The 24,332-nt window shown below is 50.8% G+C and overlaps 1 protein-coding gene across 5 annotated transcripts in view; it reads right to left on the reverse strand.

The window, feature by feature from the left end:
- MEGF6 (multiple EGF like domains 6) overlaps window positions 1–24,332 on the reverse strand; it is a 78,198-nt gene that overhangs the window by 27,773 nt on the left and 26,093 nt on the right. For 4 of the 5 annotated variants that reach the window (XM_080564611.1, XM_080564612.1, XM_080564614.1 and 1 more), the window contains one exon: window positions 5,093–5,215. In XM_080564611.1, coding sequence (XP_080420737.1) covers window positions 5,093–5,215 — 123 coding nt within the window. Of the gene's footprint in view, window positions 1–5,092; window positions 5,216–13,893; window positions 17,544–24,332 lie in introns of those variants that run through there. The other variant, XM_080564613.1, reaches the window with a different exon arrangement.

Below are 24,332 nucleotides of genomic sequence, written 5' to 3' on the forward strand. Positions count from 1 at the left end.
ACGCTTGGCCACCACCAGCAACTTAGGCAGGACAAGAACTAAAGGGACCCGCACTCCTGTCCCCACAAGTCCTCCTCACCCAAAGTCCCCAGAAGCACCGACCATGGGGCTCAACCAACGCCGTCTGCACACCACGAAGAGGCATCAGAGGTGAAGTGGTGAGAACACAGGGGCCTTGCAGATCATTTTGTGTCCCTTTGCGTTTCTTTCAGTGTAGGTTATTTGCTAGCGAATTTACTCTTGGAGCCTAATAACCCCATCCGAGCCTCACGATTCTGCGACTGCACACGATGAGTAAGAGCCCTCGTGCTCCGTGTGCCTCAGCCACCGCGGGTACATTCCAGACCACGACGGCTAATGGGAACCAGAAGTCCTCCCCTGCCAAGAGATGTATGGATGGGGAAGGAGCCGCTGGCATCACGGCCTGTGCAGCGCTTGCAGGCTGTTCGGCGCTCGTGGCACACGCACGACGAAGGGAGCAGCGCCCTGGCGTCCCGCCGCGCTCAGCACGCAGCCACAGCACTGCACGGGCTGGCAGGGGTGCTCCTGCAGGTCCAGAGCTTTGCTGAGATAGGAACGAATTCGAGTTAAGAACAGAAATAATGAGGAAAAACAAATGAAATGTTAACTTTGTCTTGGGTGTCATTCCATCAAAGCGAGGGCCTTTAGCTCTGGGTCTCCTTAGCTGGCTTCTGGCAGAGGAACAGCCTGCAGACCTCGCTGCTGGCCTTGTTTTAATTACGGCTTTTTTTCTCTGTTTACAGAACCACTCTAAAAATATTTCCATTCCCAGATGCTTTTCCTAGCTTAACTTTTCTGTGACAATGCTGCCAAATCCAGTGTCATCTTGTACATCACGCAGCTTTTTGTAATTAGAGTTCAGACAGATTTTCCACAGATGATATTTCATCGTCTGCAAGAGGATCGCTGCTGCTGTCCCCTCTGTCTGCAGGGATGCAGCGTTGCTGAAAGATGTTAAACCTGAGCCTGGCCCTCCTGGGCCCAAACAGACAAAAAGGGAACAAAAAAGGCACAGAAAGGGTCCTCCGGGCTCCTCCAGGACCGGGGAAGAGGCGAGCCCAGCAGATCTGAAGGCACCCAGGCACTTCGCTGCTTTGCGAGGCAGTGCACGCACGACTCAGGCTCTTCCACGTTCCCATCCCTCCAATATCTCCTTTCCTCCACATCCAAGTAACCTGCCATCAGAAGCAGCGAGCTAATAGCTGAAAAATAACTGCAAACAGACGTCACTACAATTCAGCATGGCATTTGCCTTTTGCAGCTCCATAGAAAACCACTGACTCCAAGGAAGGGCTGAGTAACACCGCTGGACAAGGAGCTCGAGCTCTCTGAAATGTGCAAGTTGCCTCTATAATACATGCAACTTAAAAACCTCTGAGAAGTACAATTACCCTCCTGTGCACACAGTTCAAGCCTGCACAACCCTTGATGGCATCGTCCTTCTGTTCACTATAAATCCCTGCTATACTCGAGATTTCTTCACTTGCAGCACTCTTAATATACAGAGGGCTACACCATGTAATCCCAGACTGATTTATTCTAACCTCAGACAATTTCCAGAAACATGTGTGTTAATACAGACCATCTCGCTCCTCTGCAGGCCAACGAAAGCAATTGGCTCACATTAAGTTCTTTGCTTTGGACTGGAGCTCATCCCCCCACTGAAGCCGTCTAGAAGGACCTGAAGATGTCAGCTCCCTGCCTCCTGCCCATGTGGTTCTGATAAAGAAAGAGGTAATTTCAGGACGTCCAATGACTCTTTTTGCTCTATTTCACTTTCAACAGAAATGCCTGCTCCTTTTTCCCCTCTCTCTTTTGCATTAAAGTCATCAGCAACTTGCTAGAATAGGACGACAAAGACACAACAAACGGATCTCACACGACCAAGCTGCAGGCTACCCAAAGCGCCGCCGGTGGCTGGGGTCCCCGTGAGATGGGGAGCAGGACGTACGGAGGGGCTGCAAGCTGTCTGCAGCACCCACACGCACACAGTGACCTGCGTGGTTCCAGGGGGGCAGCCGCACCCCGAGAGCAGCACAGCGGGGTCGCAGCCCCCGCTCAGCTCCCGACACCCTGGCTCCGTCCTGGCCGTGGCTGCAAGCCTTTGTTCTCCTCCTGCACCACAGGAATCACTGCGAGGCTTTCAGAGCCAAGCAGCTATTTATACAGAACCGCAGTACACTTCGCAGTAAATTGCTTTTAAAGGTGCCTAAGCAACTTCCGAATTTTTGTGCTGATTTGTCCCTGCGTTGTGCCTGGCTGTAACCACCTGCAACACTGAGCACAAAGGGGTGAACATCTACCGAGGGTGCAAAGCCATCAAGAGAAAGCAGCAAAAGATTTTTACCTGGTTTTCAACTCTTTCACCTCTTCAGGAATAAAAGAGACTTCGTGCTTCCCTCGCACAGCTGGGGTTAATGGAAGAGGGCTCAACACCTGCACCGGGCCCACCAGCCGAGCTCCCCAGCTCCAGGGGAGCTGCACGGCATCGGGCAGTGCTGCAGGTTAACCAAGGCTTTGTGGCTTGTGTGGCGATTGGAAAACATTTGAAGAATTACAGCCGTGGTTTTATGGACTTTAACCAGAAAACTCACGGCAACGATCCCTGTGTGCCGCCAAAATGCTCTCTGCAAAATCCTCTCCTGTGCTGCCCGTGGGACGCAGTGGCTCTGCAGAGCGAGGGGACGGAGCGGGGAGGCTCGCTGGTGCTCTTATTCCCATCTGTTTGATTCTATTTAGTGGAAATATTTAAATTGCAATTTTTAGCCGCACCGATTCTTGCCTGCAAATTCAAGGAGATCTCAACCTTAAGCAAAACACATCTTTTATCAGACTGCAGAGCCACACAGCGACTGACCCCCGGTGCAGCTCCAGCGCTGTGCTCAGCCACGACCCGAGAAAGGGGTCAGGGTGGTGTAAAACAGCCCCCGGCCAGCTGCAGCACTGGCGTGAGACCACCGCTGTCTGCAGCACGCAGCCCAGCCCGGCAGCAGAAACCTGCCCACCGGCAGCGGGGATGGAGCCAGCCTTACAGCTACGGGGCGTCGCGGGCACTCCAGCACTATGCCGAGTATTTGGCAGAGAAGCAACCGCTGATCGTGCGCTCTTTTCTGAGCTTTTACAAGAAAAAGATGTTTACGTCCATCCCTCGGCACAACTGCCTTAATGGGCCCAGCACCCAGCCGTACTGACGGCAGGGTATATATATATCCGCGCACGCATACATGTGTATTTCTGTCACAAAAGCGCAAAGAACAAAAGCCACCAGTCCCCAGGCAAGGAAGCCAGATTGTGGGGGCTGCTCTGTTATTTTAGAGGCCGCGGTGGGCAGCGGTGCAGCTGGAGCTGGCACCCGCTCCGCACCCCCTGCAGCGCGGGGCACGGAGCCTGCCAGCAGCGCTCCCCGGGGACCTGCCCCTGGGGTTCCCGGAGCCGATCGCGTTTCACCAAGAGAGACCCCTTAATTCTGGCGGGTGCATTCCAGTGCCGAGCACGCTGTGCGCGTTAAACTCAGAAGTTTAATGCAAAGCAGGTTTGCAGCGCTCAGAGCCAGCGACACGGCGTGGGGATGCCCTGACACCCGGACCCCACCGGGCAGGCTCTGGCATCACAGCCGCATGAGCAGGTAAACCCGAAGCACAAAGAACAGACATTTAAATGTTTCAAACACGAGGCTCCTCCCTGCAGTGTTCCCTTTTACACTTTCTTTGGAAATAGTTTCACCTTCTGGGGCTGACCCTGCTGGGAACAGCAAAGCCTCCCAATGGTCAGCAATTTTTTTCCAGTTTGTCTCCTGTGTTATTCAGCGAGGCAGAGGTGACAGGATCACCGTATGCCACCAGAACTACATGCTATAAAGGCAATTATTACATGACAGACCACATGCTTACATACAATCAGTTGCAACACACTGCCATGAACACAAGCTCATGTTCAGTGCTAAAGCACTGGGAATATCTGGCTTTTTTTCTTTGTTTGCAACCCTTTTCTTTCGGGTTCTTCCAGTGACATGCACGGCACTCAGTGCCTCGCACCCTAAGTGTCCATCTCCCTGAGACTGCCAAGTGTGGCCACAGAGCGAGTGCAGATACTGACAGAGTCGTGTCCTTGCTGTCCTGGACATGGCGGTGCCCCTTCCCTAGATGGTTTTTTTCTGCTCACATCACCATTCCCAACTGGAGCACACATGCCCACGGTTTTTTTCAGCAAACTTCAGAACGTGACTGCATTCTGAGAAAATCCAACAAATGGGCTCTGAAATACCATCGCCCAGGAATTCTTTCCACTTGTATGAAAATATCCCTCAAAAAAAATGGAAAAATGTGTCAAATAAAACTGTAAGAGAGAAGTGGTTTAATAAAAACAGCAGCAGATGCTGGAAGGCAGACTCCAAGCTCCACCCCGGTGTCTCTGAAACACTGCTCTGGGGCAAGAAGGCAACGATATTTCAAGAAATCAGCCCAGAAATCAGCCACAGGCCTGACCTGGCACCCAAGTTACAAGGCCTGGACATGCACTGTCCATGCGGGCTGCTGACTCACACCTCAGGGGAGCGGGTTTGGGGATTTTTGTGGCCACAGTTCCACACGTAGCCATGCTCATTTTCAGTTGTTTGTTGCACCTAGTGCCTGCCATGCACACAAGACAAGCTGGCTGAGGTAAAAACGAAGACTGACTTGAACCTTTGCCTCTAAGAACATCTATTTTATGAATGAGATTTGAAATTCCATATCTGATGCTCCCTGTACCGAAAGCAGACGCACCAAAGCACTGTGAGTTATTTCTCTTGAACCAGAGTAGACTAAGGAACCGCAGGAAACCTAAACTGCACACGGCCATTGTGAAGAACAGGAAATATTATGAACCCAGCCAGAGAGACATATCAAAAAAACCTACTGGGATCCTGAGAAATAAAGGAACCGGTAACCCATCACTGTCATATCAAATTTCCTGCTCAGAATATGGATGCGAGTACATAAGCCAACATAAGCCATTTACGAAAACTTTACAGGTATGAAGAACGATACAAAGAATTAGACATCTCCAAGAAACTGAAAAAACTTTGGCTTACCGATGCAGGTCCTGCCATCTGTGTGCAGGCGAAAGCCTGGCTTGCACTCACAGTAATAAGATCCAAGAGTATTCACACATCTGTGCTGGCAGCCCCCATTGTGAACCTGGCACTCATCAACATCTGCAGAAGAAAAGGGAAAAAGAAAAAAAAAAATCAGAGAAATGGTCATGACATTATCTGAAGGCAGAATTATTTATCCTCTGTTGAGCGACTCCAGATTTGAGGAATGAATGCAAAAGGAACAAGATAGTTATTTCAATCATGTTTAATCAGCCAAGCTATTTAAGAAATTTCAAGGACAAGCATGCAATCAGAAAAAAATTCATCTTATTTGTCAATCAGCATAAACCATCCTTCCTCTTGCTCAACTTGCAGCAGTCCCAACGCCCAGATGGAGGCACATCACCCTCTCACCAGGGAAGAGACTGACCGAGCCAACTGCTGCAATGCTTTCCAAGAGGCATTCCCTCTCGGACAAGGAATTTATTAATATTTTCATTTCCTTGCTCTTCCTCTGTTGAAGATAGGCTGGGCTAAGTCCATTTGTTACCTAAATACTGCCATTAGTGGTGGGAGCAAACACCTAACGTTAAGGGCTGAAGCGAGGGGCAACAACACGACGCAGCGAAGTTTAACAGCTCGGTGCCTCAGCTGCAGATGTGGGGATTCTGCTGAGCCAGTCTCATCCTCTCCCAGCATAAAAACCACCTTCTCTGGAGCTCAGCGACGTGCTGAAGGTGAGAGCATCCTCATTCACCCAGCAGCGCTGAAGTTCACCCAGGCAATTCCTGCCCTGACATCTGACGTCGAGCGTGTAGGCAGCGAATTTGCCAGCTGCACTCGTACAGTCACAAACAAGTAACTGGTATGCGTGGTTATATGCACGATTCTGAAAGCAGAAACTGTTAGCAGGGTGAAATGCAAAGTCTGTATGTTCTGCACTAACGCTCCCCTTCCTCCTTCATAGTTTTCATGGCTGAATGGAGAACTGAAGAAATGGTGTTTACACGACACGTGAAATGAGCTGACATGTTTCAGGATGAAAGACTGAACTTGCGTGTTTTACTATCGTGTTTCTCATCTCAGTACTTCCCAAAGCCTTTAACGCATCTCACGCCATATGTGCCTGGAACTCTGTTACCTGCTGCCGAAACGCAGCAGAACCTGGGCTGTGTGGCGAGGAGCTACGCTCTGTATTGCTCTGCGGCTTTAGAGACAAGAAAGCAAGTTAATACCTGCATCAAGTCTACGATTAGCAAGGATTTGTTCATAATTATACGATATTCAAGAACATGATTAAGTCCAATTTGACCCCAAATCATTTGCATTAGGATGCAAAGGTGAGAATCCCGACCACAGCTCCTCACCTCCCTCCCCAGCTCTGCGCAGCTCCGTGACCAGAAAACCGAGGCACGGCTCCTACAAGAAATCCACTTGGCCAATAAAATTTTGCATGTCTATTTCTATTGTTAAAACTATATGCCCTTGAACAAAAGACAGTCTCTGTGCCAGAAAAGCCTTCTGCCAAATGCTGAGCAATCTTTCAAGAGCTGAAATGGGAACAAGCCCACAAGTTCTTGATAAAAAAAAAAATCTTGTTATATTTTATTATCACAGCTCCAAAACCAAGGAGGTGGACAGCAGTTGGTTAGAGAAAGAGATTAATTCCTGTTTCACAGACCTTAAATTGCCCTTAAATACTAGGAATAATTTCCAGAGCTGAGAAGAAATTTAAAAATCTGTGGAGCTCCAAGCTGCACAGCGCTAAGATGCATATCAAAAGCTTGTCAGAGGCAATCTCAAGTTCCTGAGATGTAAGATTCCTCCATATGGCTATAATTAGAAATAATAGCGATGTATGTGGTTGTAGCCGTGCAGCTCCTTAATTCCTGCCATGCGGGTGTGCGTGTGTACACATATACATGTGCACTGCTTCTCAAACCAGAGGGGATCAAAGATCTCCAGACAGATGGAGGAACCAGATCACATTCACAAGAGCAGCAGAAAAGCCAGCCACCGATTCCTTTTTTCAGGGAGAGAAAACTTGAGCAGCTTTGGGTCTGTTAACGTTTCTGTGCACTTTCTGCATAGAGGAATCTCTGGAGGCTGCTAAGTATCGAGCACAAAGCTCTTTCAACCCAGCCTCTTTGGTCCACAGGTGACATTTCTAAACGATTTCATAGCAATACACAGAGTTCAGAAGCAAAGTAAAGGGACTGGGATGAGAACTGACAAAAGTAATGAAATTAGCAACTCACAGGTCTGCAACTCACAGTGGGCATTCAGGGTAAGGGTATGTATTGCTTGAGTTTACTCAGGGCACTTTAAACAACACAAAAAGCCATTACTGAAGCTAAACCAGAGCTGAGACTCTTGCTTGAGGACGCAGCACTTTGAGACTGTGCTGCCGAAGAGCGATTTGAATTTGCCATAACCAAAACCCACACTTTCAGTACTGAAAATGTCATCCTGCAAGTACAAAGCTCCCAGCCCTGACAGCACCTGGCTGCTCTTTGCACACTCGGTTCTGCCTGCTGTGCTATCACCCACCCCGACCAAACCCACCTCTTCACTCGTCAGAGCCTCCCCGCTCTCACTGGGCTCCCCAGAGCTTTTTGAGCGGTACGTGATGGAAGGATTGAAACAACTAGCGCAGGAGCAGGACTTCTGTGTGCACGGCTGGTAGGTGTCCCAGGTGCAGGAATTAAAGCGGGTGAGGGATGCTGGTTCCTGCAGTGCCCCCGAGCTCCTGGATGGACAGACGGACGGCCGACCTGTGCGCGCAGCAGGCACGGATGCCTCTGGCACAGCGCAGCACGTTGAGCAAGAGGAGTCGTACAGCTCCGTGCCGAGCAAAAGACGAGCACATATTTGTCAATGAGAGTTACTGATGAGATAAAGAAACATTTCCCCAGTGAATCACGGCAGGGCGTTGCCTCTAGCTGTGTCTTTGCAGGCAAGCGGTGCAAAAACCTGCTCAGACCTCGCCCCGGCCCCGCGGCTGCGTTTCGGGGCTCCTCGCTCCTTCCTCCCCGCGGGCAGCAGCTCTGGGGACACCCGGGGCATCCGAAACCACGGGAAAAGGAGAATTGGAACCTCCACCGGAGCCATTGCTGAAATTTTACCTTAATTACCATCAGGTTATTTGCCAAACGAAATTAAGCTAGCAGCAAACGACTGGGGTGGGGAGGGAACAGGAGGCCAGGAGGGAAAGGTGGTGGCTGCTCGACTGCGTGTTTGGGGTCTATGCAGGAACAACCCAGCCGGTTGTCTCCTCTGAACGCCTTGCAAGGAAGGCTTCGCACTGCTCAGTGCACCTAGGAAGCCCTGAACAGAGAAGGAGGACAAGGGAAACAGAAGAAACCTGAGGAAACGGAGACTGTTTGAAGAATGAGTAGACATAAACAGTTATTGCGAGTTGTTATGAACTATTATTATTTCCAGAAATCACAAAAGCATACCATGAGTAAAAGCGACACTGCAATTTCTATTCTGCGGGAAGTATTAAGCACTCATTTTGCTGGGGACCAACATTTTCTGTTCTGAATTTACTCAAGAATGGGAAAACTGGGGGTAGGGAAGTTTTTATATGGAGTAATAAAGTTATTTAAAGGACTGAATTTAAAGGACTGTTCTACCGCTGCCCTTCAACTTAATCTGAAACCACGGAGTTTTACTGTCAGAACAAGTTACTGATGTGTTGAATACACATCTTACTTTCACCCCATTACTCGTGCTCAGCAATTAGACGTCTCCTCTCTGAACGTCTGCTCTCCTCTTGTGCTTTTCACACCCTGTGCTCGCACAGCACCGTGCCCACGCTGCCCCTGCCCCTCATCCCCACCCTGCCCTCGCTCTGCCTCCGTCCCACAGCAGCACCACCACCACCTCGCATAGCCAGGCACGTCCCACTTCTCCTGCTGGAGTCTCATCTCCTTCTGCTCCGAGATTTTTGGAGTTATACCACGTGGTCGTGAGGCCAGAAACCTCCAGCCCCTCACACCCCTGTCGGGAGGGCAGCGATGCTATCCCCTAAATATCAAGCTTGTGTCTTTAGGATCAGCACCACGGTGCGCTTTGCCGAACCAACGCGTGCAGGTAGGAGGGCGCAGCGGGAGGAGCTGGGAGAGCTGCAGCGAGCCACCGAGAGCTGCCTCGGAGCACGTCCTGGCAGCGAGGACTGGCAAAAGGACGCGAGGCTCCGTGCGACGCGGTCTGTGACATCCCGAGGTGATTTTCCTGCTGGAGAGCTGACAAAGTCTGGTTGAAATTAGCGTGCCAAGGAAGGAAAATGAGAAGCACGCAGGCTTCTCCTCCACACGGGCACTGAGCAGGCTGCAGAGCACTGAGCACTGCCAAAATCCACCGAGGCAGACCCAAAAACCAAACTCAGCAAGAACCTGGAGCGGGGCTTGGCACACGGGGTCGGAAACAGGAGCTCACGCTGCCATCCGCACAGGCACGAGGCTCACCGGAGCAGCAGTGGATGCTCTCGCCACCCTCTCCTCCTAACAGAAAGGATCCTTCCCACCTCAAGCAGCAGCCACACCGGCCAACAAGGGTCATGCCGCAGTCTAACTGAGGGCAGGCAAGAAGAAAAAAAATGCAAGACCAAAAAATCACAAGACCAAAGCAGTGCAAGACCAAAACAAGCAGAGGGTGTGAGGAGGAGGCTGTGATGACGCGCGCTCTGACCACACACGGGCCCTTCATGAAGAAATACTGAGATTTATCTTGAACAAGAACTCCGTCAAAGGAAGGAAAGTGGCAACAGCAGCAAATTACTGAATGTTTTGTGCAGATGCAGTTTATCTCCTCTGAGAGGCTGAGGAGGAGGAGAGGAATCCCAGCTGTAAGCAGACAGCAGATAGGCTGTGAGGGTTCGCTCGGTCCGGCTAACCAGGCTCTAACCCCTGTGGCAATTAGCCTGGATTACTGAGCAGAGCTGAAGGGAAAAGGTTAATTAAAATCCGTCGAGATGAGCACGTGTGGGATTCAGCTCCTTTATCTTTTCAGTACCAGTTCGTTAAAGCTATTTCAGCAGTTTTAGGGAACGGTGAGGCTGGAAGGAGACGACCCAAGCAGGGTGCTGGGGTGCCCCGCAGTGCGGCACGGCCAAGGGGCTGGGGGCACAGCCCCATGCCAGGATGTGTCAGAGCAAAACCAAACTGCATTCCTTCACCTCTTCCTTGTACTGCGTGAATCCACCAGGAACTTGTATTGCACAGTCCCCACAAATAAGCTGCGGACACCAGTGCCCCTTCATCCACTTTGGATGGCCAAAATGCCCCCAACAGCCTCAGCCGGTGTCTCGTCGTAAGGCAGCCTTGGGAAAGCCCTCAGGGCTCACACAGCTCCAGGGAGTTACACCAGGCTTGTTTCCCTTCCACAGCAGCCTCGCCTGGGCAGGCAGGAGGAGCTCGTGGCTCTCTCTGCACACACCTCTGCCAACCCCCGGTAGCAGCAAGTTTCCAAGAGCACTTTGAGAGCAGATGCACTGATAACAGCCCAATGCATTCCCAATCATCTGAGGACATGGAAACGGGTCCGGGAGCTGTTTTGCCTCAGTTGCAGGCTTTGTCCTCAGCTCACCTTTCTCTGCCTGCAGGCGCTACAGCAGGGAGCGTCGCCCCGCTCCCGCTGGTGAGCCTTGCCCATGTTTCACTCTCCCAACGGCACCGATAACCGCGCGGTGCTCGGAGCGCAGCGGAGGCGCACGTAACGACGAGCAGGCAGCCGCCTCTCGACTTGCCGCGGCACTCATCCTCTCAAACCTTCCTTCACAGCTTTACTTCATCCCGCTTCTCCGTGCGGGGTGTCATTTTGAACGGAAAGCAAACCTGCGCACAGGTGCGTCGGTGCAGATGCTGCGCTGTGCGTGAAGCTAGGAGCGCGGTGCCCAACACAGAGCTGGCAACTGCCTGGCTGATGAACGCACAGGGCGCCCGTAAGGAGCCCGCAGCTGATGGAAACCCTGCAGCCAAACAGAAGCACCCAGCTGTGCCATATGCTGCTTCCTGACACACATTAGAGGGTCACGGAGAGAACGCCAAGGTTCCAGCTCTGCTCCACTGTGACAATTTCACGCAAGTCCCCGGCAGAGAACAAGGGTCTCTCCTTTAAAGGTTAGCTGCATGAGGACATAATCGGTAGCACCGCAATCAGTCACCCTACACGCACACGAGAAGCAGAGCACTGTTTGTACACAGAACGGATTTTAAAACACTCAAGGCCCCAGTGATACGCACACCACCGTTACACAAAACACCTCTTTGCTCGCCGTTAGTACAACAACAACGCACGGTGCAACGCAACCACAGCAGCTCCTCGCGCTTGCTTCGCTTTTGCAACCATCTGACAATGAAACCACGGCTGTGTACAGGCACGCACTGCCAGGACTGGCAGACGGGGCTGCTCTCCAGGTAAACCAGCGCCTGCTGCTTCAAAAATCATACAACCAAAACGTCTAATGCAACCTATCAAAGAGGCCTTGCCACATGCCCCCGAGGACTTTGTTGCACGCAGAGCCGCCAGCTCCGCTCAGTGACGACCTGTCCCGGGCCGGGGCTCCGTGCCTCGGATCAGCCACGTGCACACCAAGGCTCGGAGGGCGGCTGGGCTGAGTGCCGCCTGGCGACAGCAGCACCGGTGGTCCTGGGAGATCCGAAGCCAAAAAACCTCGTGCTCGGTGGGGTGCGTGTCTGCGGCTGGCAGGGAAAGGCTCGCCCTGCCGGAGCAGGCAACCGAGACGTTTACCCGCGGCAGTCCTCTCCCCTCCACCCGGTGGCTTTGTCAGACACACCATTCAGAGGAAAGGTGATTCGTGCTGCAACATGTCAAAAATCCACTTTTCAGAGAGGGAAAGACAGAAAGATGTTTTTCCTTGTTTTTTTGCTGCTGTTGTTCTCAGCTAGGTGGGACTGAAGATGATGGGATGGGTCGGGTTTGTTTTGTTTTGTAATCTGCCCCTACTTCTTTGTAAACTGTGCAGGGATATTAGACATACCTTCTTGGAAGAAAGACTTATTTAGATTATCTGCCAGAATTTTTCTTGCAAACGCCTGGACACTCGTCTTTTTTGAAGACGATTTAAAAACAAAACGAACAAACAAACAAGGAACAGGCTGCTGGAAAAGGGAGCTTAGAGATCACACACTTTGCAGTAGATGTTGTTGGTTTTTTTTTTCCCCAGGTTCAGAGAACTTAACCCTGGGAAGAACAGCCAAAAGGCCTGAGCCAAGGCTTTTTGCTCTTCCAGTTGCCTGCTTTAGATGACATTCCTCCTGACCACGAGAAAAATACCGCAGCCTTGCCAGACTGAAAGACACCCCCCACAAAAGCCGGGATAGACGCACAAGTGTGCATGGAGCTGCAGACCTGTGGACCCAGATCGGTAGGATGAGGAGAATTAGGATCAGGACTGGGGAAGTGAAGGCTGGAAGTTTATACTCCAGACAAAGCTTGATCTCATGAGCTTGTCCTGGAGAAATCGTATGAGCTAATGTAGTTGGATGGAGACATCAAATGCAGCTGGAGTTTGAGATAATCAGCTGATCTACGAATAACACAACAGTAACTCACCCCGCTTCCAAAGGTCTGCCACATCTCGCACACACACTGATATCACTTTTATAATCGACAGCTTGGGGCATTTATTTATTAGGATTATCTCATGATGAGATAATGCATTCCTTGATGGCCGCATTACTCACAAGCATCCAGAGTCTTTAGTGGACTGCAGCCTTCACGTATTCTCCATTATTTCCTACATCTTCAAGCAACCTCAGTTGTTACCTGCTGCTAAATCAGCTGAACACACAAGGATGGAGAGGCAGGTGTATGCGTGCCTGCAGAAGTCACACCTCACTCGACACCCCCAGCTACCACCACGCAGAAGCCAGTGCACATAAATGCTCCACAAAACCTCCTGGTTGTGTCATTGCAGTGCCTGACCCCGCACTGCACGGTCCGCTCATGCTTGTGAGTTTCTGCTGGAGGGAGGAGATGTAAGAGGCTGCTCTACCAGCCCCAGCAGAGCCGCAGGTGAGATGGAGCAGAACGGCTCCGTCCCCTCCACCTGCTGGGTGGAAACTCAGGCTGGCCAGGCACTAGTCGCAGCAGTGGGTTTGAGGAGCCTTCGCTGGGACACTGCTGCTAACAGATACCAGTAGCTATGGAGCCGGGTGCCGAGGTGAGCTGGGAGCCACGGCTGTCCCGAGCGCGTCCCCCAGCTGCAGCCCGCGGCTGCCCCTAGCTCCCAACTGCAGCCCCTCGGCCAGAGGACTCCCCGCACGCAGAAAGTGACACGGGGTAAAACAGAGCTCTGTCCTTTACCAGGCTCCGCCACAAAGTGCTCATACGACCCAGAAAAACTCAGTCTTGCAGAGAGAGAGCCAGATCTGCTCACGATAAGCAGTATTGTATTTCGTTTATTGCCCTGGACCAGGGGGAGAGCCTTTGGAGCTGAGCTAAAAACGGATCATCACAACCTAGCAGAGCACATATATTTATATCAAAACGAACACCGCACAGTAGCTCTTTCCAACACGTTAAACCAAGCCGCATAGCTGTACAGCGACTGATGGGAAGAAACTCTCGTTTCTTCCCCTCTCTGCCAGAAATGACTTCTCAGAAGAATAAATCTGCCAGAGGCAGAGCGCGGCTCTACGAACCCGAGCCGGCTACACAACCGCGGTCAGATGTACGGCGAGGTCACCGGGCTGCGCCTTCAGCAGCCGCCAGCCCGGACCCCCACCTGGCCGCCGGCACCCCCCGCGCCCCCCGAGCCCACCACGTACCCGGCCTCCTCTCGGGGGGGGCAACGCCGTACCCCGCGCGCCCCAGGTAGCAGCGGTAGCAGTTCCTCCACAGGTAGCGGTAGTGGTTGCCGGCAGCCCCGCGGATGCCACCCAGAAAGCCAAAGCACCAGAGGAGCACCCAGACGTGCCTCTGCTCCTGCCCCATGGCGAGGAGCTGCAAGGAGCGAAACAGCAGGGGGGAAAAGAAAAAAAAAAAAGAAAAAAGAAGAAAAAAAAAACACTCCACGAACTGCAGTCCCGCAGCAAGATAAAGGCGAAAGAGCGTCAAGCGGCGGGAGGCGGAAAAAAAAAAAAAAAAAAAAAAAAAGAAAAAAAGAAATTAAAAAAAGGAAGCAGGCACCGAACGAGCGCGCCCGGGGTGCGCTGTGCGCGCTGCCCCCGCCCCGCAGGTACGGGGCGAGCCCCGCAGGCGCCTCCCCCGGCCCCGGCGCCCCCCCGCGGAGCGAGGCAGCGGCGGCAGCCCCGGGGGGGGGGGACGGGACGTGGGCGCCCACCCGGCTGGGCACGGAGCTGCCGCCAGGACGGACGGACGGACGGACGGACGGACGCCCCCGGGCAGGCTGCCCAAACCCAGCACCTCCGGGAAAATCCAAAGGCGCTGCGAGCCCCGACCTGCCCCCCCCCCCAAAATCACCGGTACCCGGCCCTACAACGAGCCGCCCTCCGCCCTATTTCTGCTTTGTGGCAAATGGGAACATCTCCCCCGAGGTGCCCGGTGTTGGACGGGCTCCTGCTGTCACCGCGCCCCCCGCAAGCAGCCCACGCCCGGGGAAGCCGCAGCCGAGAGCGAAAGCTGCCCTGCGTGTTTCCTAAAATTCTTCATCGGCGGAGCTAAATGAGGAACAGCCACCGAGAACGTTACAGAGAAAACCGTAACGTTACCGTTTCCTGTAATAAGGAACCTCGCATTTTATTTTACCTTTTTCATTAAGCAAGAAGTAAGAATAGCTTATTGGATTTTCCAGAGGCGGGCTCCAAAGCCTCATTTAACTTTCTGGAATGTTTTGAAACAATGTGCTCGCGGGGTTGAGCCGGGGGGAAGAACGGGGCCTGCCACTCTGAGACATTTTAGAAGTATTATTTGGCTGTAGTAAAATTCCAAATTAAAACTTGTGGTTTAGGCTGCAATGAATAGCATTCCACAGAAAATTTTGAAGCACTGCGAGAAGCCGAATCCAGGAGGAAAATAACAGTTTAAGGCTATTTCTGCAGCGGTTTCCGAAGGAAGGTGGACTCGAGTCACGAGGCCCATTAGCAGATCGATCCAAGCAAGAGCAGCTTCCTAGCATCCCGTGGACCGCTTCAGCTCGCCCTAACATTCGCCCATTGTAACAGTCCACATGCTTCTCATTAATATTTTGAATTCAACAAAAATATCCAACCCAAAAATTTGTCAGTTGCTTTGCAGAAGAAAAATGCAACGTTCCCAAAGGATGCCACACATTTTTGGAAGCGATTGGCACGAGCGATGTCGGTGCAAAGCGCTGGTGTGACAGCACCCTACCTCGTCCACAAACGCCTGTCTGCCACCCCCCCGTGTCTGCTGGAGCCCCCACGGACACGTGTACGTGCAGCCGCATGCTGCCATCCCGCAGGAAGCCACTTTTAGATCTCCTAAATTCTTTGCCCATTTAAAAATATCACACCGCCAGACATCGTGAATTTTCCTTGGTGGCCAAAGAGCAGTTCCTGGGGAACACCCCTCTGCACGGCGACATTTAAGCCATTACAATGGCCAGTGTTGACACTTTTCCTGTAAATGTTTTTAGTAGTGTCGACATGCAAAAATGAATGTTGCCACAGAGCTATGAAAAACGTTTTAGGCTGACTTCCTCCGTTCGGCAATGTTATTAACATTGTCTATATTAAATTATCCTTGCCTGGAATGCCTATGAATCACAGCGAGCGCAGTTCTCCGAGTGACTCCCCGGCTCTGCAAACACAAACCCACGCGACCTTTCCACTGGCTCCGTGACCCAGAAATTCCTCCTGGTCAGGCATACCCAGCTCCCTGCAAACACTTCTTGCCCTGCAGAAAGAAATGCTATCATAGCTGCTGGCGCTCAACAAATGATGTGACAGACTTGTTCAATCTCATGTTTCCTTAGACTGCTAAAAAAAAAATAAATAAATAAAGTCATGCGAGGCTCAGACGTTCCCCAACGGCTCTGTGGTGCAGCACATGTATCAAAGGCAATTCAGGCTTGAACATAAACTGAATCCTGCATATGTAATAAGTTATGCTTGGCCAGGTTTGAGCCAGCTCGAGCTTCCTTGTCACCTAATTAACTTCAGCTGATTAGGTACGACGAGCCGGTTTGAGTATGGTAACACGTTCCAATCAGCAGCAAATCGTTCCGCCTTCCCGTGGCATTAGCTGGCCGACCACTGGCATCAAGAGGGGTTCTGTACGCAGCGGCTGAGCTGCACCAAACCCTCACCGTCACGGACTTTCATTCAGCCTTAATTCTTAAATGAATTCTTAAAAGAACTAATTCTCAACAAAATGAATAAATTCTCACAAGAGCCCAACCGAGTTACAACTGAGGATGCGGTACTTCCTAGTCCAACGGCGCGTTAGGTCCTGGAGTTCCTGAAGTTCACTCGTCCCTGCACGGCCGCAGCTCAGCCAGCTGAGGTGAACGCGAGCGGCCGAGGCTTCAGCCAAAGGTACCCAGCTTCTGAACCAGGTTTCTTCTAACCAATTCTACAGTGAAAAGGAAACAGCCGAACAGGCAGCGTGCGGAGCCCAGGAGGACGAGCAGCGTGAGACGACTTCCAGACGGGTGCTCGCACATCCCCGCCCAGCGAGGGCTGAGCGCTGGCTGTGTCCCACCGAGCCCCGTTGTGTCTTTGAGCTGCTTTGCCCTTCCGTGGGGATGCTGTCCCTGCCCCAGGGCTGGCTTGCCACCCTCAGCTCCCTGGCTGCTACCACGAGCAAGGTTTCCATCTTATTGATCAGGCGTAACCAAAGGAGATGCCACAGGATCAGCTGCGGCGAAGAAGGAATTGGGACAAACTGGAAAAGTCAGAAGGTTTTTGTTCTTCCAGTCTGAATTTCCTCTTTCGGTCAAGACATGGCTTGTTTCAAAGCAGCCATCGAGCCACCCTTGTTCCATTTCAAAGGGAATTAAATAGGGGAAAATTCCCACATATGGCATTCTGTAATGGCACCTGGGTTAGCAGCAGAGACCTGTTAACAGTCGCTGCTCTCAAAGTCCTCGTGGCCAACATGGAGCCAGCAAAGGGGCTGAAATACTTAACCTCACTTTTTGAAGCCCCAGATGCTTTATTCAAGCTCCATCAGGATTTCTATCAAGAAAAGCCGAATATTTTACAAACCGTAAACATTAATCAGTGCCTTTTGTCTTTTCTAAACTCCCCCATCTGTACAAACATGGATCTAATCCCATCCACTCTTCTTCGTGCGTGCATTATCATCCAGAGTATTTGCAAAGAGTTTCTTATTTGGTGAAAAATAGGAAAAAAATAATGAAAAACATGTTCAGGAAGGTCCACCCACTGTCACAGAAGTAAGAGTGATGGAGGAGGGTGAAACACTCCTGAGACCAGGCCAAAGGGACACGCACAGGCTCTGCGGACACGACCAATTACAGGAACACATGCAGAGGGATTCACATCGTCTCCCCTAAAAAAAAAAAAAAAAAGGCGGAGGGGGAGGTACGGGGACAAAGAATTGTTTGTTTCCACCAAAATCCCGAACCTCTTTATCATCCGAGAAGCTGATCCCCGTCCGGGGAATTCTGGGGAAACTGAAAATATTTTAGCTTGGCTAAGATAAGGGTAGAGCTGTTTATTTCACACATCTCTACGGTGGTACGGAGCCAGGAAATACTTTTCAGTTATTTTCAACAAAACATGACAAATGTACCAAATTGGCAAGAAAGTGACATTTTTCTACAGAATTCTTTAATGTCCAAACCGATATCCACAGCAATGACTCTTTCCCAGTTTGTCAGTGATCTTAGTTAATTATTTTGAATTCTTTTGGACCTCTGCTAAGCAAACCAGTGCTGAAAATATCTGAGAATGCCACCAAAACGCAGGACAACCCTAAGCAGGCGACAGTGCAGTGGGAATTTTCGTGTTGTGCTAGGGAATACGCGAGCTTTGAATTCCTAGTCTGCAGGAACCTAGCAGAGGTGTCTTTCCCTGATATTTCAGTGAATCCTGGAACTGCAATATACTCCAAAAAATATATCTTGTTCTTGGCTCTGATAAGCAAATAGCTCTTTGCATTTTTCTGACTCTCAGCTCCAGCCGCCTCAAACACGCAGCACTTGCCCAGATGATAATTCCCAGGGAGAACGGGATGGGAAATCTGCTCGGTGCATAACAGCCGGGGTTCGAGCTGCTGGAGGTGAAAAGTCCGCTTGATGTAAGGCTTGCTCTGGGTACTGTGCTAACGCAAATCCCATTTTATGCTTTACAAACACAAAATTGTGCTGTCTTTTTCAGTCTGGTTGGGAAGCAGGAGATTTAAAGGGGAAGATGTGGAACAGTGTGATGATACAGACTCATGAGGAGAGCATTCATCTCTTTTGAAGCAATGGAAACACAACCTCAAGAGACCCAAGATCTCACTCTGAAAGCTTCATTTTTACCCACGCCAAGCTTTCCTTCTGTTACTGGTATCGTTCATACATCTAAGTGTGCAGCAGAACGAGGACACTTTTTCTAGATGACTGAACACCAAAAGCGTGCACGATGTGTGAGAGAACAAGAAAACCCCAACGCCTCCCCTTCAGAAGCGTGGCTCAGTCGGGACAGCTCTGCAGCACGTGGCTTCTGGGCAGCCAGCACAAACGTGAAGCTCCAGACTTCACAGCCACACCTGAGACTCTGATGAGATACCAGAGTGTCCCCAGGGTCTAGGGCGAGAAGGCAACGTCGGAGACATCACAAGCCTCCTCTAAGAAGCATCAGCAAAATAATCCTCTACGCTTATCATTAGAAGAAACGTTTCTTCTCCGCAGACTGGCAACGCCATAGCGCTTTTTTATCACAGTGTCAAACTGCTTCCATGTGCAATAGCAAACAATCCATCCTGAAGGTAATTCAAACAGCATGTGCGCGAACGCGGGGAGGTGCATTGCGTTGCTCGGAGGTAATCTTAAAAAAGATTAAATTAATGCTGAACAGCAGGAGGCTGCAGGCTCGGTAGCTGTGCTGGGAGAGGCACTCCAGGGCCCGTGACAGTGCCATTAGGAAACTACGCGGGCTTGGGGGGTCTCAGTGAGTCTTAGAAAGGGAATCAGGCAGCAGGCCCTGGCAGCCTAAAGTGCTGCTGGAAAATCATTTGTGTGTGAACGTCAAGTAAAAAGGCAATGTATAGAGAAAGCAGGCACGAGGTTGTGCGAAGTCTGTGGCTGCTGCAGACATTACAACTACACGTTCTGCTCAAGCCAATATCCCAGAACTTGGGCATCCTGGCCAAGCTTTACGTTCACATTCGTATTCCATTTTCCACTAGTATCCTGGCACTTCTTGTCTTCCTAGCGGAAACAGTAGTGGGACAACTAATATTAACAGCAGAGGCTGATGAGATTTTAGAAGTTTTACTCTCGTCTTCAATCAAAAGGGTAGATTTATGATACCTTTCCACTAAAATTCCTTCAAGTAAACCCACACAAGTTGTCTGAATAGTATTAATCCAGTAAAGGCAAAACTAAAAGGCTGTGAAAATGAAAATATTCACATATTTTCTACTAATTTTTCCGAATCAAGTGCAGAATGAATCATGTAGCCCTACCTCCTTCCACAGCCATACCAATACCAGCAGCATTAATACCTTATTACAAGCATTTTTCATTTCATTCATATCCGATGCCATTTTGCGTCAATTAAAAAGATGGAATTCTAAAACTACATCATTTCAAATATCAGGAGAGAATTCAGATTAATTGTGCGTTAATAGGCAGTAATTTAAGTAGAAGACAATTAGTACTTTCATTTTCTACAACGTGATGGAAAAGAAATCTCTATTTAAAGTGACGGACGCCTCTGCTTAGCTTCTGCTCCCTCTGTCACCTCCAGTCACCATCATCATTTGAAAACTCGTTTTGGGGCAATAACGCAGCGGTGCACCGAGGAGGTCCTGAAGAACTGGGACAGGTCCAGCAGGGAGGCCACCAGCGTCCCCACCGGCAGCGATAAGCTGGCTCTGTGCCACTGCAGTCCCCAGCAGACAGACCAGCCTCCCTCGCCCTTCTACACCAAGCCTGCTGAAGCCAAAGTTGTTTCCTCGCCCTGGTGGGGGCCAGGCCTTTGAGGAACACACCACTTACATCAGCCTGCCTCCCAAACAGAGGTGAGCCAAAACCTCGCCGAACCGTCAGGCGAACGTGGAAAAATCGCACCCCGCTGCCTTCCTTGTTACTTCGCCGCAGGCTCCCTCTACTCTTCGGCACAGCCCTGAGAGAAAATCCCGCAGCAGAAAAAGAATCTGGCGGGGAAGCAAAGATGCCACCTATGGGATCCGAACCAGGCCTGGCAGCTGGGGGCCCCCACAAAGCAGAACCTGAACTTCCCTCCTGACCGAGGCCGTGTTCTCCCCACAAGTCCACCTGGAAGCTATTAAGATGTACTGGAGACATTTTCCGTTCAAGTGTTTTCACGCCTCACCAAAATACATGACAGCCACTTTAATTAGTCAAAAAAAAAAAAAAGACTGTATGCTGCCAAGGTTCCCGTGCACAATATCAGCTGGCTACAAGAGCCCAGGCTAACAGACCCAGAGCTCAGCACCCCGCAGAGTGAGCCCAGGACTCAGATCCCAGGCTTCTCAGGAAGGCTCACGGACCTCCTGGCCAGGGAGCCTCCAGGGGACAAGGGCTTCTCTCACCAACCGGGCTGCAAAACCCCTGTCCCACACAGAATACGCATCCTAGGGAACAATCCTGCATGTTCAGCTGGAAACACCAGTCCCTGCAACAACTGCCAACACCTCCTGCACGCCGGACAGGAGCAGGACCAGAGACTGGCAGAGAGACTGCAAGGAGGGAACCGTTGGGCTGCATCAGTGTCAGGCCATTCTTTTATCTCCAGTGACAGACCAAAGTCAACCCCAGATTAGGAAATGCTAAGTTTCAGTTGGACATGTGAAATATATGGGGAGATTTCAAGAAGATGTATCAGTTGCTGGCAAATTCTTGACGTTTGGCACTAAACAAGGCACTCTGAAAATGTATTTGTACTTCAGAAGCTACTTTTTTTGTTCTGTAGAGAAGCATTTCCTTCTTAAAGTTGAAAAATGGAGACAAATGCCGTTTTAAGGCATTTGGTCTGGATAGAAGAATAATGAGCTGTACCTTTGCCAAAAATGCATGCCTCAGCCATACTGTACTCTGTACATTTCCTTCTGCTACTGCAGATAAATCTCCAGCTCCTTTTGCTCACCGAGTGCTGATGGAGCTCCGTGTCTGCTGGGAGCCAGCCCCGCTTCCATCTGCTCCCAGCCTGCCCCAAACCCTGCATCGACGGCCAAACCGGCACCGAATGCTTCGAGGAAGGGGCAAGCAGAGGGCAGGCCCACGAGACGGAGAGCGGGTGGTGGGCGATGGGCGCGGGGAGAGGGCGATGGGTGCGGGGAGAGGGCGATGGGCGCGGGGAGAGGGCGACGCATTTGGGCAGCCTGCAGGTAGCCCAGCACCCAGACAGCGATGCAGGCGCTGGCAGCACATCAGGAAGGACGGATGCAGGCAGTGTCGAGGTGAGCAGCCGCTGCAGTACTTGAGGTCCTCCCCTCTGCATCCCGCGCGTCCCGGCCGAGGCGCTGGGGCCGTGGCACCGCCGCCCTCTGCGGCTGCCCCCGGCCGCCCCCAGCCCCGGGGGAGGCAGCCCCTGAGCGGGCTCAAAGCAAGGCTGGTGTGATCCTGGAGCACCCACGTCCCATTCCCTGGGCATTCAGCGCCCGAGAACTCGTTCACGCACGTGTCACTGGCTCACGGTACCCACTTGGTTTCTGTGCCCACCGCAGTCCACGCTACCAAATCCCAGCGCAGGCATTGCTCACGCAGGTACAGGCACCAACATTCACGTTCTGCACGCTTGACCAAAACGCTTTGTCGAACGCTAATGGGCTATTATAGGGCTTCTGAAATGAGCCTAGAGAAAGTAGAGACAGGAGTTTCATCTTTGTTCATGAACTGAGCTTTTAGAAATAAACTCTAATGTATGTCTTAAGTGTAAGAAAAAATTCCACCTACAGAAAATTAATATTCTGGATAAGAAAAAAAAAATCACCTGCTTTAGAATTTAACAGAAATCTCTGACTTGTACATTGCCTATCAAGAGATTCGCAGAAGATCTCAAATCCTGGCAGGCGGAGACTGCAGACAGGCAGCTTGTTTTCTGCTTTTCCCAAACTCATGAATCAAAAGGACTGACAAAAATTACATTTTGTACCCTTTGAGGTCTGCTGGGCAGATTACCTCAGTTTTTCTCTAACTGCCAAGCAGCAGCTTCTCCTGTCCGTGGAAAGATGCTGCACGGAAAACCTCTGTGCAAAGGCACCAGGCCTTGGCTATCTCAAAACATCCGCCAGCACAAGAAGGACATTTTGCCTGGCAGTCTTCTGGGTGCTGGCCTCCTGTTCCCCCAAGGCTAACGAATCGTGTGATTAGCCTGTAATTAATAACTTCCATCCTCTTTATCCACATCAAAACTGGACTGACGTGGCTGTCTGGGCTCAGAGCTCCCTAACTACTTCTGAAACAGACTGTGCAGGTTTTGTTTTACTTTTCAGAAATCCTAAGACCTGCTAGAGCTTAGCAAAATCCCCAAGGGTTTGTACTTGCTTAATCCTCTCACTGCAGCTACCCGCCAGGGTTAGGAACTCCACAGCTCATTCCAGATGCTTTGTGTGAGATAAAGGTTTCCAGGGCTGCCCTGCAACAACTTCACCTGCTCTCTTAAAATGGATTTTCACACTACAGGTGTGATTTCTATGAGATGCAACAGCCTAAACGCAGTATCTGTTTGAAAAAGAATGGTATGTTACTGTCACAACCGTAAGAAGAATAGGTTTTTAAACCAGTTCTGGAAAATAGCTCTGCATCAGTTAGAGGCTTTCCTGTTTTCATCAAAGATCTGGCAAAACTTACAGTTACTGTCCTACTGTGAACTGCTCTCAGGACGGATGCCAGCTCTGGCAGACACACAACCAGGTGACACGACAGCCTGTGTTTTACATGCAGGAAAGTAATTCAAAGTGCTGTGAGTGCTGCTTACAAATACAAGGCAAAACTCTTGTTCCTCTGCCCATTGCTCCCGCAACCATCATCACAGTTTTCATTCACACAAACAGCAACTGCAGCTGGACGCATTGGGCAACACTGGGTTTCAAAGAAAGGCTTGCCGACTTGTTAAGGGAAGCAGAGGAGGAATTAAGAAGCATGACCCTGCAGGATTGTGCAGAACTTAGAGGGAGCTCGAGAATTTGAAACCCAGCTGATGTTTTAGGAACTAAAAGGGCATCAGCTCTGGCAGGAACATCCGTCCTGCTGGGCTAGGCAAGGAAAGGCTTCCACAATGGAAGTAACCCTGCAAGATCATTCAGAGAAGTGCCTTCTGGGCACTGCCTCGTGCTTCGGAGGCACACGGTGGCAAAATCCAGCTGGCTGGACAAGCACAAGTCACGGAGGGTCCTGCGCTGAAGAGCTGACCCATTCAGAGGGGAGCCTGAGCTGGAGGGGCTCTGTGACTTTCCTGGGTTGCTGAATGCAACTGAAGTCTAGCACATTAGAAGGTTTTAAATTATTGCTATTATTTAAACAGACTTTTTTTTTTTATAAGGCTCCCTTTAATCTTTCAAGTGGACACAATTTAAGCAGTTTCCACATAAACTGTAAGTTTCCCCAGAAGCACAGAGAGCAGGACTTACCCTTGCCTTCATGTTTTGTAAAAATAAGCATTGTGGTTACGCTCTACAAACACTACTTTCAAAATTTTAAAGCTTGTATTTATCAAAGCGTTATGAAACTTCCTCTTCCCCTGACTGAAGCATGCAAACCATAAATAAAACGAAGAGCATCCCTCATGCCCGAACTCACACGGTTCTCCAAGATCTCCAGACAAAGGATACCTGCATGGGATAATTTTTCACAAGGGGAAAAAAATAAAAATAAAAAGTGTCCAAGGATACTGACGAGCAAGCTGAAGGCTCGGAAAGGAAAGGCACTTTGCAGGCCCAGCCTGCTCCCACGCTTCCGTCCTCGCTCCCTGTGGGTTCCCTGCTGACCCTGGAAACCAAGCATGGGTCGCCTCGCGCCAGGCCTACAGGCTCCACCGACGCTTGGTTTCCACGGTCGGGTGCAGCTCGTGTTGAGGGTCTCCAGGAAAACGGCCCCCAGAGAGGCGTCTTGCTGTTCTCCGCTTCACTCGGATGTTTGCCGAAG

The sequence above is a fragment of the Anser brachyrhynchus genome, assembly GCF_964034855.1.
Source record: "Anser brachyrhynchus genome assembly, chromosome: 21".
NCBI lineage: Eukaryota > Metazoa > Chordata > Aves > Anseriformes > Anatidae > Anser > Anser brachyrhynchus.